Consider the following 19,587-nt stretch of genomic DNA (forward strand, 5'->3'; position numbering starts at 1 on the left):
CATAACAAGCTTAAGCCCTCACCACGAAAACCTACCTCCTCGGAGGATCCTGAAATCACCTTGATACTTAAGGATGAGAAGGCACATGGAATTATCCAGGACCACATCTCTGATGCCCTCCTAATGAGGACTGGAGACCTCACCAGCTCCAAGGAGTTATTTGATAAACTTGTCTCACTCCATCAGACATCCAACATTGCCTCGGCCTTCTATTCATTCCAGCAACTCACCAAATTGTCCTGGGATGGGACATCACCTATCCAGGACCACATTGCAAAAATCCGGACAATTGATTCACACCTCTCCAAAATGAAACTAAGAGTTGATACCAAACTCATGGCCTTCGCTCTTCTCCAATCTCTCCCATGCACTCCTGAATGGCAAATATCTCAGTCATCGGTAATCAACATGATTGAAGAAAATAAACTTACCTTTGATGCAGTTGAAATCCAGATCACTGCAGAAGTTGCACGACAGTCAAGAAAGGCCCCTGGAGGTTCCGAATCAGCACTCAAATCCGAGGAGAAGTGGTGTGACTTCCACAAAGTCAAATCACACAACACCTCAGAGTGTCGGACACTTCAGTCAGCTGGAAAAAGTCAAAGGAAAAAGGGAAAAGAAAGACACAAGGATAAAAGAACAGAGAAGGAAGAGGCAAATACGGCGGAACAATCATCTGGATCTGACTCCAAGGAGGAACAGAGTCATATTGCATTGGAACATGTACATATTTCCAAGCCACTTGCTAAACGCATTCAAGCTTACCTTGTGTCGGAACCCGATAAGACCAAAACAACAATTATTATTGACTCCGGAGCAACATCCCACATGGTCCCCCACCACTCCTGGTTTGAGCCAGGAACATATCATGTTCTGCATCCTCCGAGGACAATCAGTTTTGGGGATGAATCCTCTGTAAATGCTATTGGAATTAGAACAGTAATCCTACAAGCAACCATTGGCAAAAAGGACTATAATATTGCACTGTCAAATGTGTTACTTGTGCCAAACTTCACTTTAGCACTCGTCTCTGTCCACAAATTGTCCAAAACGGGGTTATCAACACTTTTTCCAGCAGGGTCAAATGCTTGTGAAGTTCGGAAAAAGGAGGAACTTACCCTCACTGCGTTACACAAGCGAGGACTTTATCACATCCAAGCAAAACCCAAAATCAACCCGGAGTCAGCTTTTGCAGCAGTAGATGTAAATTTATTGCACAGGAGAATGGGACACATTGGAATGGACCACTTGTAACAAATGGTTACAAAAGGACAGCTCCAGGACATAGACACCCTTACCAGAACCCCGGAGTTTTGTGAACCTTGTTCTTTAGGAAAGATGAAGGAATTACCTTTCAAGTCCACTGGAGGAAAGCCAAGCGCCCCATACAAATTGTGCACACAGATGTTGGAGGACCAATCAAACCAACTTCCAGGGAGGGTTTTCGGTACTGGATTATCATTGTAGATGATTTCTCCAAATTTTCATGGATATACTTCCTAAAACATAAAAGTGAAGCACTGGAACGATACAAGCAATGGAAAGAAGATGTCCAAACATTCTTCCGGACTCATTTGGGAGAAGAAAACTTCACTCCACTGTACACAGAATTCCTCCGGAGCGATGGGGGAGGAGAATATACTGGCAATGCATTAAAAAATCAACTCCGAGGAGATGGTGTCATCCAAGAAACTACAGCTGCAGATACTCCGGAACAAAATGGCATTGCAGAACGCATGAATCAGACATTGACTACATTAGCAACCACTATGCTCCATGATTCCAAGCTCCCAAAGTCATTTTGGGTAGATGCCATGCAAATAGCTGCATATATCACAGCACGCAGCCCAGCATCAGGACTCCATGGAAAGACCCCATATGGAATACTGTTTAAAAGGAGAGTTGATCCAACTTTGTTTTGCCCTTTCGAATGCCAAGCATATGTCTTGATTCCGAAAGACAAAAGGCAAGGGAAGTTTTACTCCAAGGGGCGCAAAGCCATAATGATTGGCTACACACATTGAAAGCAAGCCTACAAACTCCTAGACACTGAAAAACAAACTGTGTTTTCCAGTCAGCATGTCATATTCAATGAATCTGGAAAGGTACAAAAGGACGACACTGCTCCCTGGAACACAGACACTAGCACAGATCAGTGGGAGGTATCACAACACAATGGGATCCGCACCCGTGTACAGTGATTCTGGACCTTCTGAGCATGCAACCAATCAGTATGCTTTCCAAGTACGCATTGGTAGCTTAGTTGGTAAAGCACCAGACCATGAAAGCTGGAGTCCCAGGTTCAAGCCCTGGCCAATGCATGTTTTCTCATACTATAAACAAATGTCATAATTTGTCAGGAGGGACTCATTCCAGAGAATGCTCACTATCCAGACCAAAAAACATTGGAGGAGGATGATCCTGACCCTCGGATCCGAGATCCAAATGAATTGCAAATGGAACCATATCAGCATAAAGATGTTCCAAGAGCAGTGGGGCAATACCTCCGTGGAGACGTTCCAAGAGCAGTGGGAGCACCTGATCAGCTAAGACACCCTCCACAACAGTCTCTACAACCAAGACCTGAACACTGGCCATCTTCAGAACGGAAAGCCAAAGTAGAGTTACAGTCAGTGGGAGGACAGCCCCTCAACATACAGCCAGCTGATGTGGAAAAAGTCCGAATACAGCTAGACAGCCTGTCCATTGGATCAGCTTCTGGAAGGCATACAACACCTCCAAGGAGTCATCCAACACCTCCGAGGAGTGATTCAACGCCTTCAGGAGTGAGTGGGGCAACAAATACACAAATGTGTCTACTCCCTGGAGTACCTGCACAAGTTCCTAAAAGAGCAGTCTGCTGAAGTCCTAGGAGTACGCAGAAGCAGTCGCCAGACCCGTCCTGCAGACAAAAACCGAGATTATCAAAGGACTCTAGATGAGGAACAGTCTTGAAAAGAGCAGCATGACAACTCCATGGAGAAACCTAACACTCCTGAGGTTCATGAAGAAACATCTGATACAGAGGAGACATTCTTTGCTGGAATAGCAAGTACCGGTCCATCTAACACAGACCTTCCAAGGACACTAAAGGAAGCCTTATCACGTCCGGATGGAGAATTATGGAAGTCTGCCTTGGAGGAGAAACTCCTAAGTCTCAATACTAATGCAGTATATGACACTGTTCTACTTCCGAAGGGGGTGAAACCCATCACATCGAAGCCTGTGTTCCGGATCAAGTTTGATCAAAACAGAAACATTGAGAGATACAAACTCCGGATTGTTGCACGAGGTTTTACTCAAAGGGAGGGGATTGATTACCAGGAGGTTTTTGCTCCGGCTGCAAACTTAGAGTTGATCCAAATTATTCTAGCCCTGGCAGCAAAGTACAACCTAGAACTTGATCAAATGGACATATCCACAGCTTATCTCAATGGAGAACTTGAAGAAGAACTGTACATGCTTCCTCCAGGGGGTGTTCCTATCCAACCTGGATACTGCTGGAGATTGAAGAAATCCATCTATGGGTTAAAACAAGCTGGTTGTACATGGAACAAAACTTTTGATCACAAGCTCCAGGAGCTCAGTTTCACAAGACTAAATGCAGAAACATGTCTATGTATTCCAGGACAACAAACAAATATGCTTTGTTGTTGTCTATGTAGATGATCTCCTCCTAGGAGCTTCATCCCAAAAATTCATGGATATTACAAAAGCCAAACTCGAATCCATATTCAAAATGCAGGACCTTGGAGAAGTAAAATACATCCTCGGAATAGAAATCCAACGTGATCGTTCAAACAAAACAATATCCCTATTGCAACACCAATACATTGACACAGTCCTGGAGTGTACTGGAATGAAGAACTGCAAACCAGTATGGACACCAATGGCCCATGGATCAAAACTCCTTGCAAATGCTCCAGGGGAAGATATTGTGCAACACGGGATACATATTGAAGGGCGTCAAGTGTCATACCTCTCAATTGTAGGCTCCCTCATGTATGCCATGCTCGGAACCCGCACAGACATTGCCTACGTCGTTGGAATACTAAGCAGGCATAGCTCAGCTCCAAGGAGCCATCACTGGGAAGCTGCAAAATGTGTCCTCCGATATCTGAAAGCAACCAGGGACATGGAACTACGATATGATGGCACAGATGTCTCCATGGACATGGATTTCTATGGATATTCAGATGCAGATTGGTCTGGAGACCCAGACACGTCTTGATCAACATCAGGGTTTGTCTTTATCATCATCCGAGGAGCAATCTCCTGGACAAGCAAAAGACAAAGCATGGTCGCTTTATCCTCCACGGAGTCAGAGTACATTGGATTGAGCAATGCTGGGCAACACCTTGCATAGCTTCGGACATTTTTTGAAGAAATTGGACATGCTCAAAATGGACCTACAACATTGCACTGTGAAAATCAAGCAGCCATTATTCTTACACGAGATCCACAGTTCCGTGCTCGCACAAAACACATTCAACGGAAATATAATTTTATCCGAGATGACTTAGTATCAAAGGGAGAGGCAGTAATCAGATACGTTCCTACAGGAGATATGGTTGCAGACATTCTCACTAAACCCCTCACTCACAAAAAACACTGGAAATTCTCTAAAGCTATGGGACTACGGTTGCACTTGAGTGGGAGTGACAAAAGCGGATAAACCCAGTCTCTGCCAAAGCAGCCATTGTTCTCCTAGGAGCACAATTGTACTCCTAGGAGTCATTATACTGTAGCGAGTAGCACCTCTGACTATAAGTAGTAGGGGGCTTAGTATAGAAATACCTGAGTCGTTTCTATAGCCTCTTGGGCAGCGGCTGAGGTATGTTACATTACATTTATTAGAGATCACCTTAAACTAACATCAATTGTAGTTTCACATAGGTAAATAATAAAGTCGTTTCTATAGCCTTTTGGGCAGCGGCTGAGTTTCACATAGAATTATTAAGTACAAGGTCCTTATATACTGTAGGTAGGTTAGCTAAGAGGTACATAATTTAATAATTAAATAACTAAAGAGACTTATTACTATGGAAAGCTGAGTTGAACGTAAAGGATATTGATCAAGCTATGTATGTGAAAAGAGAAAGTGGGAGATTGGCAAAAACTAGGTGTTACGAACTGTGTTTTTTATGGACTTCATTTCTGTTCTAGAGTAGCTATACACCACTACTCATTCATACTTTTGTTCACTTTAAGGTAGGTGTTTGTGTTGAACAAACAATGACAGGTGAGACTATAATAGGTAACAAGTGTGGGAAAGTATATATACACGCCTGTATTGTAGTTAACATCTCCAATGCAATTATACGCTTCAACAGTGTAACTTGGTATTCATCAGTTTGAACCTCATCATCAGAATACGTCTCAAACCTGTTTACCAACAGGCTTATCAAAAACCACTTGCACATCCAGTAAACCCTGTGTTACCAGGCTTGCACATTCCAAGCATAACAAAACAATTGTATTCTATATCCATATCCCACACTTTATAGCAAAGGGACGAAAAAGACGACAAAATGTCGCAAGGAAGAAGACCCACCACCAGGGCACAGACCAGAGCAGAACCAACCCAGACAGCAACACCCCCAGTATTGTCTAGACAAGGGATAGCAGCACCACCTCCCTTTCCCCAACCCGACATCACTTGAGTCCACACCAGAGAACAAGCAGACGCATTTTACAAAGCCAGAACACATTGGCTACAGTATTACACAGAAAGCCACCCACAGCTAATACCCAAAATCCAACACAATCCCCCAGTAGTTGCATCAGACACCTACGACAAAAACAATTTTGAAGAATATGCAGTAGAAGGTGAATCAATACCACCTCCCACACCACAGATACTTCCCACAGCACCCAATCCATCTCCTGTTCCACCAACACACTGTCATGCACCAAAGTTGATTGGTAGCATGGACAGGTGTCAATAACGAAGCGAATATTCAAAAAGACTCGCCTTTGCGCCACACAGGCACAGTGCCACATGGAATAGTAATTAATATTGCCCTTTTTGAACTTGTGGCTGATCAGCACCACCTCTATTAGGCAATCCAGTCACGCTCACCTTTGCTTTTCCATTTGGTACTTTCCGCATTTCGGCATTTCGGCAAATTTTCGCGTCGCCACTGGCTACACATTGCATTGCGCCCTCGCTTTTGTCGTTTCCCTTACTCCCCTTCTTTTGCCTAGCCCCACCATGGGCCCCTTCCTCTCCTTTTTATTCTCACCTGATGGTCGTTTCTGGATCCCCATTCTAATCCACTTTTCCATCACCTCCACCCTCCTCCTCCTCATCTTATTTGCACCCCCACCATTTCTGATGTCACCACTTCCTATCCGCTTCCGTCGCCGATCCGTTGACTACCACGTGCCACTGCTGATATCAGCAAAGCCCCGGCGGCCGGTCCAAATAGGGCAACAGGTCCATCTTCATGACGTCGATCTGCCATCATATACTATCAAAACATCGGTCGCTCGTCTTGCCTGGTTGGAGCGTGGGTGGGTAGTTTTTGAGCTGGAGAAGGTTCATCCCCTTGCGTTGCCCATGTTCATCGCTGTCCCATTCACTTGGGTACACTTATCTTTTGTCCATCGTCTTCGCTACAGCTACACCTATCACACGCTGCCTGGGACTCACTTGTTCCAAATTGGAACTACTCCTCTCCCTCCCTTGTTTGATCAGGTGGTCCAACACAACCAGTCCATTGGTAAGGCCATGGAACTGTCGGATTTGGACTAGGTGGTGGACCGGTGGCTCCAGTTTCTTTTTCTTCAGCAGAACATTCATTTACAGTGCGATTATTTTTGATTTTTGAATCATTTTTATGGACACATATTTTTTTAGAATGCCTGACTGACAATAAAGGAACTGTGTTGATACTGATAGTGTTTTGCCTTGCCCTTTTTTTACTGCATCTTCCCATGACATCATGATTTTCCTGCTCTCTTTTTGCTATTGGACTTTACTTTATGGCTGTACAAACCTGTGATATTACTCACAGCATTCATTGTTCTATCTCTTTCTTTTCCTTTTTTTGACAATCTTATCCTGTACTACCTACGCAGGATTCGTCAGCGTACATTCCTTCCTTCATGTTCTTTCTCATTCTTTTTGCACAGCTATACTGTGCATAGCCTACTTTTCTTTTACTATATAAACCCCTGTATTTTACCTTGTAAAAAAAAACAAAGAACTCCAACCCAGACTTCTTCTCTACTCTCAAGTTCACTACTCTGCTACTTGTAATCCAGTGTGGTCACAACACTTCCCACTTCTACCACTGTCAACTGCTGTCATCGTCACTTCCCACTTTTGAAGTCATTGTCATCCCTTTTGATTAGAGTCCTTCTGAGCACTACAGTTTGTGCGTCAGGAGCCTGCTATCACTGGGAACCTCGTCATATTGTCGTTCTCAAACCTACCTTGTGCTACAATTAGCAAGGTAGTGCTCGTCTATACTCGTCACAAAGCCCCTATCCTTCTATAAATTCAACTATCCCTCCTCCTCAAAACCCACACTCATACACCTCTGGGTTTTACTTTGAAGGATCTTTATATGTACCACCCCACGAACAACCAGACCACTCCACTGTTCTAGGAGGCAAAGCCCATAAACAAGTTCCGTGGAATCTGGGAGGATTGTGTGTTAGTTTGTTTTGTGTGTGGTTTTCTAACAACAGTTCTCATCTTCGACAACGCACCATGTCTAACGCTGCAGCATCCAAGCCCACTAAGTTTGGACAGATAGTCAGTTTTGATGGAATGCCTGACCAAGCCAACAGATGGATATTGTCAGCCAAAGCATATTTTGACATAAATGACACCATCTATGACCTAGACAAAAAGAAGGTCTTTGAAGCACTTTCCCACATGGAAGAGGGAGCAGCCCTAGCATGGAAAGAAACCAAATTGACGGAATACACAGGATTGGGCAAATACCCAAAATGGGCAGACTTCAAAACCGACTTTAATGGGACATTTATTACCGCAAACATAAAAGGGAGAAAAGAAGAAAGAGGAAAAAAGGTGGAAGAAGCCAATCATCCTCAGCAGTACAATTAACCAAAGATGAAGAAGATTCACTCAAATGTGAAGGGTGATGCTTCATATGCAAAAAACAAGGACACATCCCACAGTTCTGCCCGGAAAAAAAGAAAGGGAAACACCCAGACAGGAGAAATAGAACAGCAGAAGTTGCAGAAAAAGATGAAACAAAAATGGTGGTGGAAGATGGAAAGGGAATTTCTTGCATCCTCAAAATGTGGAAAGAACTTAGTGAAGCAGGTCAAGCCAGCACCATTGATGAATTAGAGAAAGAGGGTTTTTGAAAGGACGACCCACCCCAATGTTGGTACCGTCCAAAATAGCCATTGTAAACATAGCCACGATCAATTCAAACTCATCATGAATTGATACCACGTTACAACAAAAAACCATTAGAATAAAAGCATTAATAAACTCGGGGGGCGACAGACAACTTCATGGATGCAAAATTTGCAATCAAACATCACCTACCACTCAACAAACTTGACACGCCCATCACATGCAAAAATGTAGATGGAATGATCAGTAATGGAGGGAAGATCACCCACTACACCTATCAACAAATAGAAGCAGGAGGAAGGAATGCCATGTGCAAATTCCTCATCACCAGATTAAGAGGAGAAGACATTCTCCTTGGATAGCCATGGCTCCATAAGGTTAACCCCACTATAGACTGGACGTCAAAAAGCATAGACACCCAACATGCCATTTGCACAATCCAATCACACTCTGACCAATCAATGATTTGCACCATCACAATCAATCAACCGGAACTATTAATCAACTACGTACACAAAACACGGATTTTTGCGGAAACTAACACCGCAATGGAATTGGCCATCCAGAACAATGTTGGGAAAAAGATAACGGAACTACGCAAAACCTAAAAGGAGTTTGCACAGGTCTTTGACAAAAAGGCTTCAGAAAGATTACCCAAAAGAAGGATTTACGATCACACCATAAACCTAAAACCAGAGTTTAGATCAAAGTATTGTAAAATCTATCCTTTATCACCCAAGGAAAACACAGCACTCAAAAAATTCCTTAACGACAACCTTCGAAAAGAATACATCAGACCAAGCAAATCTCCGATGGCTTCCCCCTTTTTTTACATAGACAAAAGGACAGATCTTTATGACCATGCCAGGACTACCATCAGCTCAATGAACAAACAATCCGAGATCCCTACCCACTGCCCATGTTCCCTGACCTTATAGACAAACTCCGTGGAGCATCACATTTCACAAAATTAGATCTACATTGGGGATATAACAATGTCAGGATAAAGGAAGGAGACAAATAGAAAGTGGTGTTTAAAACCAGAAAAGGACTCTTCAAACCCATGGTCATGTTCTTTGGCATGTGCAACTCCCCGGCCACCTTCCAACGCATGATGAACAACTTCTTTGCAGATATGATAGATGAAGGATGGCTGATCATATACATGGATGATATGCTCATATTCAGCAAGGGACCTAAAGAACACATCCTACAGACAAAACAAGTATTACAACATCTGCGCAAAAACAACCTATACCTAAAACTAGAAAAATGCACATTTGATGTAGCCAAAATAGAATATCTTGGCATGATCATCCATCATAACCAGGTACAATTAGACCCAGTAAAACTGGCAGGAATCCAAAATTGGCCTACACCGACTAATATCTATGAGGTTTAAAAGTTCCTGGGATTTTGTTACAATTGACGTACCAGTACCTACTTACACTTCACTTTTTTGTACTTTTACTTTTAATTTTCCAAGTCACATGACTAGTCATGTGACCATTTACTTTACTTTACATTTTCGGACTTTTCATAGTCACATGACCAGTCATGTGACATATCATGTGACTGGTCACATACTAAACATCGGACTTAACTTGTTGAAACCTAATGGGTAACCACTCCCACCTTTTCCTCTTCTTTTGAGTGTTGTTTTCATTGTGCTCCAGTGCCCCAAGACTGTGTCTTGTTGGTGTTGTCACAGATTTGGCAACTTCTACCACAAATTCATTGGTCACTACTTGGAACTCGCAAAACCACTCAACACCCTACTAGCAAAAGGGAAAACTTGGAATCAAACAAAGACCGAAGAAGACACATTTGCGCTACTGAAACACTGTTTTAGCAAATCACCAGTTACCCAGATACCAGATCCCAACAAACTATTGCAAATTGCAGCAGACACATCCAAACATACAACTGGAGCGGTGTTAAACCAACCCAATGACAATGAAGTATGGCATCCATGTGCCTTCTTCTCCAAAACATTATCCCCAGCCAAAAAGAACTACCAAATATACAACAAGGAACTGCTTGCTGTCATCAGAGGACTAGAAGAATGGAAATATTACATCCTAGGCAGTGCCCACACAGTAGATATATTAACCAACCACAAAAATCTCACATATTGGCAAGAAGCCAGAAAATTGACACCACGGCAAAGGCACTGTCATGCACCAAAGTTGATTGGTAGCATGGACAGGTGTCAAAAATGAAGCAAATATTCAAAAAGGCTCGCCTTTGCGCCACACAGGCACAGTGCCATGTGGAATAGTAATTAATATTGCCTTTTTTGAACTTGTGGCTGATCAGCACCACCTCTATCAGGCAATCTAGTTGCGCTCACCTTTGCTTTTCCATTTGGTACTTTCCGCATTTCGGCATTTTGGCAAATTTTCGTGTCGCCACTGGCTACACATTGCGCCCTCGCTTTCGTTGTTCTCCCTTACTTTTTTTCTTTACTCAGCCCCACCATGGGACCTTTGCTCTCTTTTTTATTCTCACCTGATGGTCGCTTCTGGATCCCCATTTTAGTTCACCTCCTCGTCACCTCCACCCTCCTCCTCCTCATCTTCTTTACTCCCCCACCATATCTGATATCACCACTCTCTATCTGCTTCCGTTGCCAATCCGTTGGCCACCACGTGCCACTGCTGATATCAGCAAAGCCATGGTGGCCGGTCCAAGTTGGGCAACAGGTCCATCTTCATGACATTGATCTTCCATCATATACCATCAAGACATTGGTCGCTCGTCTCACCTGGTTGGAGCGTGGGTGGGTAGTTTTTGAACTGGAGAAGGTTCATCTCCTTGCTTTGCCTATGTACATCACTGTCCCATTCACTTGGGTACACTTATCTTTCATGTACTGTACAGTTGATAGAGGCAGTGGCTGATGATGTCATGGGGCCTAGCCCGTGTGACCAGCTGCACTGTTACGATAACACCATTTTCGGACCTTTCCTTTAATTTTCATTCTCCACTTTAAACCTTTTACTATAGTTCACACTCCGTGCCATACAGTACTTTCCTTTTTTGTTCTAACTCCACCTTCTCGCGCAGCGCTGCCTTTATTCTTCTTTTAGACTCAAACTCTCTCATGCAGTGGAGCTGGTCACACGGGCTGCGCCCTCTGACATCATCAGCCACTGCCTTTATCAACTGTACAGTATATAGGTACAAACACTCTGTATTAGTATAAATACCCCAATAGATCAAGGAGACTCCTCCTCCTGTTGTTAACCAACAAACTCTCTGCAGCCTAAGGGGTAACCACTTTCCATCTACTACCTTTATAGTGTGTTCCTGTGTGCGCCAGAGTAACTAACTCTTGGTTGTCACATCCACTGCGTGAGAGACTTGTAGCTAAACTAAGAATAAAGGCAGCGCCGTGCAAGAAAGAGGAGTTTGAACAAAAGGGAAAGTGCCGCATGGCACAGAGTGTGAAAACTACAGTAAAGGTTAAAGGAAACGTCCGGAAATGTGTTATCGTAACACTACCAACCAAGTGCCGGAGGTAGTAGTTAAATTTTCGGGCATAGGTTAAAAAGGGAATTAAAAATTTTAGAATCCATGCCTCTAAGCTTCCTAGGAGCTGAGGGATTCTTAGAATAAAATTTGCGAACAGTGTCATGGGAATTGTCCAGATGGGCTTCTGTTTCCCACGTTCTGTCCTCGTCTCCATAGCCCTTCCATAGGACTAGGAATTCTAATTTTCTACGCTTCAAGTGTGCATCCACCACCCATTCAACTTCGAACTCTTCTTCACCTTCCTGGGTGACTACAACCGGTCCTGGCCGGTCTACATGCTGTCCCGGAAGCGGCCCTTTATAGGGTTTCACATGGCTAATATTATTAAGAACAAAGCTTGAAGGAAGTGTCTAGCCACTTGCTGAGAGCAATCAGGGACTGGAACTAGAGTCCAATGTGAGTAACTTTATTATTAGAGAGTATGACAGGTATACAGTACCTAGAGTCCAATGTGAGTAACTAGAGAATAGGAAGCATTGGACTCTGTAGTACTGTCCGAAGTTTTGTAAACAAAGGTAAACAAAGCAGCCACAAAGGCAAAATAATAGAGAACACAATCAATAGTGAATGATAGAAGAATAGATAGAGAAAGGAATGAAAATATATAGGTAGCACAAAGGTGCAGAATCACCAAAACTAACAAATATTGACCGTGGGTACTACCCTCATTTGTTTTGGGAGTTCCAGCTCCACTGCATTTGGTTTGACTTCCTTAATCCGGTAAGGGCCAATCCACTTTTCGGTCAGTTTTCTAGACTGCCGATCTTTTAACTATAAGTGGTTGGTATCTAACCAGACCAGGTCGCCGACCTTGTAGTCAGGGGCCTTAGAGCGTCTACGCTCTGCCCTGTCTTTCATCTGCTCTGCAGTTCTAAATAGTGCCTTGCGCGTTTCGTCTAAGACAGACTTCATGTCTTTGACCATGTTCTCAGCAGCCTCGTTCTTGCTTTTGCCAGGTTCTACACCCATTCTGGGAAGGTACAATCTTGTAACTTCAAATGGTGCCTTTCCTGTAGCTGACGACTGTTTAATGTTATATGAGAACTGGGCTATCTTTAGCCACTTGGCCCAATCTGTCTGTCTATTGTTAATAAATATCCGGAGGTATTGCTTCAATTCCTGATTGAGTCTCTCTGTTTGTCCATCTGTTTGCAAATAGAACACTGTTGATAACTTAGGTTTGATGCCCAGAATCCGGCATAATTTTTCCGTAGATTCGCTAGCAAATTGTGGTCCCCTATTGGAGATAACCGTTTCCGGTGACCCATGGATAGACCATACGAAATCTTTAAATAAGTCTGCCGTACCTGCGGCGGTAATAGTTTTATTGGTGGGAATAAATACTACTTCTTTGGAGAAGCAATCTACTACCACATCAGGAACAACCCTTTTGCTATATAGCGCTATATAGCCACCACCTATATATATAAACACATTCATAGAAACTATAGTACTATCAGTGCAATCATAGCTCTTATAGCTCTTATAGCACAGTAGTAGGCAAAATTTTAACCAAGGGGAGAAGTATCTATAATTCCCTCAAACTCTGGATTAATCTAATAAACTTGTTCAATAATAGAAAGAGGCCAAAAGTGTTTGGAGTAAAGTATATTATTATAGGCAAGATACTATAAGTGCTCTTATAGCCTATAGCAGCCTACATAGCTCCTATAGCTGTAAAGGTCATAGTTATAATATAGTTCAAGGTGCTTAAAAGGGCTAATAAATCATCCAGTATTAATTAATTATGTAGCCTGTATTAGTGAAATAGTAGTTTGTATCCCTGATACTCACAAAATAAGAATAATGATTTATCCAAATATAAGTAGTGACAATGAGTAAAAAAATAATCCAAGTCCATCAAAGGTCAATATATAACACCTGTATAATACAATTTATAAGCTCTCATGGTGTAGTGGATAAATGTGATGTGTGGCTGTAGGTTGCTTAGTCACCCAAGAGCTGACTAGCAGGTTGAGAGTTCAAATCCTGTCTGTGTTAATTTTTTTTAATCAGCCACAAAACAATTTCCAACATCTATAAGAGCATTTATAGAGCTATATGAGGCTCTATAGATGGCAGAGGTTCTATAACAGGTTTAACCACTATAACAGCTTTATGAGTACTTATAGTGCTATAGAGCTCTATATAGCTACCCCCATTTTTCCTGATGCACCATTACTAAATCATACCCGTTTGACTCAGGTAGATCCGTTGTAAAGTCAACCGATATATCCTGCCAGGGACCAGCTGGTATTGGATTTGGCATAAGTTTACCGGCCGGCGGTTGATGAGAGTTCTTAGCCATGGCACATCTTAGACAGGATTTTATGTATTCCTGTCCGTCTTTGACCATGCCAGGCCACATGTAATTTCTGGAGATCAACTCCATTGTTCATTGCCACCCAGGGTGCCCAGCCACTGGAGTGTTGTAATGTCTGTCTATTGCCTTGATCCTTGCAGACTCAGGCACATAGATTTTGTCCTTAAAACAGAAGAGCCCATCTTCCCATAAATAGTTTTCATTGCCATCAAGGCACACCTTTTCTTCTGAGGAGATGTCTTTCTTGAAGACTTCCAGAAGATCAGAATCCTGCCCGATTCTAACATTGGCAACCCTTGATTGATCTATCAGGGTGACACCTTTGTTGTCATCTTCGATGCCGTTGGCATGATCCTCTCTTCTGGACAAAGTGTCCGCTTTCCCCATCGAAGTTCCAGGCTTATGAATTAATTTATAATTGAACCTAGACAGGTACACCGCATAGCGAGCCTGTCTTCGGTTCAAGTCTTGGGCCGTCATAAAATACTCCAAATTCTTATGATCGGTCCAAATTTCAAATTGGTGCCTAGCACCTTCTAAGTAGTGCCGCCAGTGCTCTAAAGCTTGAATGATGGCCAGCATCTCCTTATCGTAGATTTGATAGTTGCGCTCTGTAGGTGACAAACTATGCGATAAATAGGCATAAGGCCTCCAAAGATTGTCAGGGCATTTAATTGACAGCACAGCCCCAGTAGCAAAATCAGAAGAGTCAGTTTCTAGCCGGAACTCTTTGTCTAATTCTGGAAATGCTAATATGGGCGCTGTTGTAAATGCCTGTTTAAGCTTATCAAAAGCTTCTTGTTCCTTGGTGCCCCAATGCCAAATAATGTCCTTTTTTGTGTGATCGTTCAACGGTCTCGTTATTTTTGTGAAGTTTTCGACAAATCTTCAGTAGAAATTGCCTAAGCCAAGGAAGGCCCTAACTCCTTTGACACGAGTAGGTTCTGGCCAATCCAATATAGCTTGAACTTTCTCAGGGTCCATCCTGATTCCGTTCTGGCCAATTATCATACCGAGTAAGTCTACTTCCTTTACTTTAAAATTACATTTTTCGGGTTTGACAAATAGGTCCCGTTCCTGTAAGCGTTGAAGGACTTCTTGCACAACCCTGTCATGCTCAGCCTCATCGTCCGACTTTGTGAATATTAATAAATCGTCAATGTAAATGACAACACAGTTTTCCATATCCGCAAAGATCTCGTTCATCATGCTCTGGAAGGTCACCGGCGAATTGGTCAACCCAAAGAACATGACAAGGGGCTCGAAGGATCCTTGGTGGCACGTGAACGCAGCCTTCCAAGCATCTTCTTCTTCAATGCGTACATTATTGTACCCCCATCTGAGATCCATCTTGGTTAAGATCTTGGCACCAGCTAACTTGTCTACTAGCTGACTGATCAAAGGCAGCGCATATGCATTTTTAACCGTGTACTCATTCAAGTAACAATAGTCCATAATCATGCACTTTTTTCCATCCTTTTTAGGAATGAAGAACACCGGGGATGTCATAGGGCTCTTGGAAGGTCTGATGTAACCCTTCCTGAGCTGTTTGTCTATAAAACTAGAAACCTCATCCCTTTCTGGAGCAGAGAGAGGAATCATATGTCCCTTTCTAGGTTTGAATGTGTCCTTCAAATCTATAGCATGGTCCTAAGGCTTAGCCTCTGGGAAGCGCTCTGATTTATGTTCAGAAAAGACTTTCCAGAAGTCATGGTACTCAGGAGGTACCAGCCTCTTAATCTCTTCTTCGGGTTTCACCTCGTTATTGTCATTGTCAATTTTTTCTAAAGATCTAAGCTTGCCATAAACGTGACCAGTGTTTATCCTTTCATTAAGCTCAATTTGATGGACATGACTCGGCTTACCCAAGTCATTACACTCCTGAGGGCAACGTGACAATGTGACAACCCCTGTCTGCCAGTCGATCTCAGGATTATGTTGAAATAGCCAGGTCCAGCCTAAGATTAAATTGATCTTCCCTAGTTGGGTAGTTTTGGCGGTGATTTGTTCTCTGTGACCTTGGTACTCAACAACAAAAGAACATTTGTGTGTGATACAGCCACCCGCGTTAAGCATACCGTCAATGTTATAGACGGGAATAAATACATCTAATCTTACAAAGGGAAGTCCAATTTGCTCTGCCCAGACCTGATCTATGAAGATACCGTTAGCGCCTGAATCAAGTAGTGCACTGGTTGGGTGTACTATGCCCCAGGCAAGGTTTTCCACGTCAACGTCTAAACAGATCTCCTTTTGGAATAAATATGTGCACATCAACACACACTTTGGGATTTTGGGAAAGGGTGGCTCCAACAAAGAAGAAGAGCTATCAAAAGCTACATGTTTTTCTATTTTATTTTTACCAGAATTAAGCACCCTATTATTTGTCTCGCCGAGGCCACGCTCCAAAGGAGATGCTGGTACAGCGGTGGTATTGTAAGTATTTCTAGTATCAACTCCTTCATTATCCTGACCCACTGAATCAGCACTCAAAGCAGCTATATCGTCAGATGGGTCCAGGCTAAATCCACAGTCACAACTATGCATACATGTACATACTTCAGATAATAAGTTCAAAAATCTATTTACAATTTGGGGAGCCATCCCCTTCTTTCCATTATTGCTCATGCAACACCCCGGAGCAGGGGCCACTTTGTTGTGGTTTACTTTATTGTTTCAAGGAGCAAAGGCACCCAAGTGACCTAAGCTCCAAACTCTTTTCCCTGAGCCTTCATTTTGTTAACCTGTTGGTCGTAAAAGAAAGCCTGGATTTTGTCGTAAGAACGACCAGCCAGAGTCTGGAGCCAATTGTCCGGTTTTTTGGTTTCAAGTTGGTGTGCCTGGCACCCTTGGTTATTTTTTTGTTGAGCAGCTCGTGCTCCGTTTATACAGTCTCGGGCCATGTGCCCCTCCTGTCCACAGCTGAAACAGGTGAATCTGCGCTTTTGTCCGCCCTGGACCGCGCCGATATCCATAGGAGCTCCCCAACCTGGTTGGAACCCGTGAGAATGATTTGATTTTTGGTTTGATGACCCAGGGCTCCTCTGGGAATTGTTGTATTTGGTGGTGGACCCGCCATCTTGGTGCATTTTGTAGAGCTCTATGGCCCTACCAATATTTCTAACCTCCTCCGCTGCTTGGGAGAGGTTGTCACTCCTCATATCCTGCAGATAGAGCTGTTCTGCAATGTGGGGGTTCACATTGCGTTCCAGCAGTTCCACTACATGTTTATTACCTAAGCCCCCTTGGATAGAGAGGGCCAGGAAATGGGTTACAAAATTGTCTGTCCTCATATTTCCTTGTTTGAAGGAGCGGATTTGCTGACACGCCCAGTCACGCTCAGCTTGCGGTTTGAAATACTTTTTGATCTCTACTTTGAGATCATCCCAGACAGGCCAACTCCCACGGTTTAGCACTCCTGCATTCATACTTGGGTGTATCAACCCGCCACAGGTCCTTTTAGTCAAGACAGCACTGTGGTTGCTACCTCAAAGTCATCGGCAAATGCATCCCAATTTGCCTTGACCCAAATATGGAGTTTGATCCACCATTTGGCAAATTGTGCTCTTTCTCCATCAAAGGCGCTGGGGTCAGCAACAACTTCGACCTTTATGTTAAACTTTTTCTCAACCAAGGGGGTCGCTGCAGGAGGGTGTGCCTGCAGCTCAGCAAGCTGTGTGGTCAACGCCAAAATCTGTGTGTGCATGCTGTGCAACAGAGCATTGGCGTTGGTTGGTTGACTTTGCAACAACATGTTGACTTGTTCTCTTGGTAATGTCAAAAAAAGGTAACTGGGGGTCCCCGCTTGCTATCTGTGGATCAACCTCTTCCCAGCTGAGTATCGGATCTCAATCTCCAACTACCCACACTATAGTATTTGAAAATGTATGTAAAGTTATAGTAACAAAACCCTGGTCTGAACGGTTGTCAGGGGGTGGTCCGCTTGTTAAGCTGTCAACCCTTCTCCAACTGGTGGAGGCAAGTGCCCGGCCTGGTCAGAGGAAAACGAAGAAGAAGTTTGTATGTAATTTCTAATCAACAGTGGTTCCACACCAACTGCTGAGCTAATGTACTCCCCTTAACACTGGGGGCCATGTATCAAGTAATTGCCTCTTCTCCCTGAGCACTACAGGGCCGTTGCTAGGAGCGCACCCTTCTGCTATACGGGATATTCCCAAACAATAGCCCCTTAGCCCTGGGGACCGGGTTTGCACAACGTGCGAGAGAGTAGTAGAGAGCGAGTCCTAATATAACAACTGAGAGTTTGTATACTCTGGTGCACAACTCAGACAAAGCTATAAAGAAGTGAGGGGAGTGGTTACCCCTTAGGTAGGACCAAGTTAGTTGTGGGTAAACAACAGGAGGACTCACTGAGGAGTCTCCCGGATCTATTGCGGTATATATACTACTACAGGTTGTTTGTACATGTTGTACTATACAGTTGATAAGGCAGTGGCTGATGATGTCAGAGGGCGCAGCCCATGTGACCAGCTCCACTGTGTGAGAGACTTGTAGCTAAACTTAGAATAAAGGCAGTGTCGCGCAAGAAAGAGGAGTTTGAACAAAAGGGAAAGTGCCGCATGGCACAGAGTGTGAAAACTACAGTAAAGGTTAAAGCGGAGAATGAAAATAAAAGGAAACATTTGAAAATGTGTTATCGTAACATCTTCTCTAATCTCAAGTTCACTACTCTGCTACTTGTGATCCAGTGTGGCCACAACACTTCCCACTGCTACCACTGTTAACTGCTGTCATCGTTACTCGTCACTTTTGAAAGTCATTGTCATCCCTTTTGATTAGAGTCCTTCTGAGCACTACAGTTTGTGCGTCAGGAGCCTGCTATCACTGGGAACTTTGTCACCTTGTCATCTTATTGTTCTCAAACCTACCTTGTGCTACAATTAGCAAGGTAGTGCTCGTCCAAACTCGTCACAAACCCCCTATTTTTATCTTCCAACTATCCCTCCTCCTCAAAACCCACACCCATACATCCTTGGGTTTGACTTTGAAGGATCATTGTACATACCTCCCCATGAACAACCAGAGCACCCACTGTTCTAGGAGGCAAAGCCCATAAACAAGTTCCGTGGCATCTGGGAGGATTGTTTGTTAGTTTGTTTTTGTGTGTGGTTTTCTAACAACAGTTCTCATTATCAACAGTGCTAGCAACTTCTACTCTCACAGTACAATTATATCCTGAAACACGTACCCAAAACATAAATGATGATTCCGGACAATCTTTCCAGAAGACCAGATTTATATGCAGAAGACAAAGAACAAGACACACCACTACTCCCAAAAACTGTTTTCGCCGCAGTAGCAAACACCGACCCATTTTTGACACGTATAAAAACCAGTTTACGTGAAGGAATCAAACTACCAATGC

At 43.4% G+C, this 19,587-nt stretch overlaps 4 protein-coding genes across 4 annotated transcripts; 3 read left to right on the forward strand and 1 right to left on the reverse strand.

The window, feature by feature from the left end:
• Positions 1-1,769: 1,769 nt before the first annotated feature.
• On the forward strand, positions 1,770-2,024 carry SERLADRAFT_351299 (uncharacterized protein; the record flags this gene model as incomplete). Its single annotated transcript, XM_007321776.1, has 1 exon — positions 1,770-2,024. One exon carries the CDS (start codon positions 1,770-1,772, stop codon positions 2,022-2,024), a length of 255 nt encoding a protein of 84 aa, XP_007321838.1.
• Positions 2,025-7,720: 5,696 nt separating this feature from the next.
• On the forward strand, positions 7,721-8,080 carry SERLADRAFT_441275 (uncharacterized protein; the record flags this gene model as incomplete). The annotated part of the gene is made up of 1 exon (XM_007321777.1): positions 7,721-8,080. The coding sequence occupies one exon, from the start codon at positions 7,721-7,723 to the stop codon at positions 8,078-8,080; it is 360 nt and encodes a 119-aa protein (XP_007321839.1).
• A 401-nt stretch (positions 8,081-8,481) lies between these two features.
• Positions 8,482-8,703, forward strand: SERLADRAFT_351584 (uncharacterized protein; the record flags this gene model as incomplete). Its single annotated transcript, XM_007321778.1, has 1 exon — positions 8,482-8,703. A coding segment is annotated over one exon (222 nt), but the record flags the coding sequence as incomplete, so codon positions are not given.
• An 8,200-nt stretch (positions 8,704-16,903) lies between these two features.
• Positions 16,904-17,955, reverse strand: SERLADRAFT_441279 (uncharacterized protein; the record flags this gene model as incomplete). Its single annotated transcript, XM_007321779.1, has 2 exons — positions 16,904-17,630; positions 17,672-17,955. The coding sequence occupies 2 exons, from the start codon at positions 17,953-17,955 to the stop codon at positions 16,904-16,906; spliced, it is 1,011 nt and encodes a 336-aa protein (XP_007321841.1).
• Positions 17,956-19,587: the final 1,632 nt, after the last annotated feature.

Source organism: Serpula lacrymans (genome assembly GCF_000218685.1).
Source record: "Serpula lacrymans var. lacrymans S7.9 unplaced genomic scaffold SERLAscaffold_12, whole genome shotgun sequence".
In the NCBI taxonomy this organism is placed as follows: Eukaryota; Fungi; Basidiomycota; class Agaricomycetes; order Boletales; family Serpulaceae; genus Serpula; species Serpula lacrymans.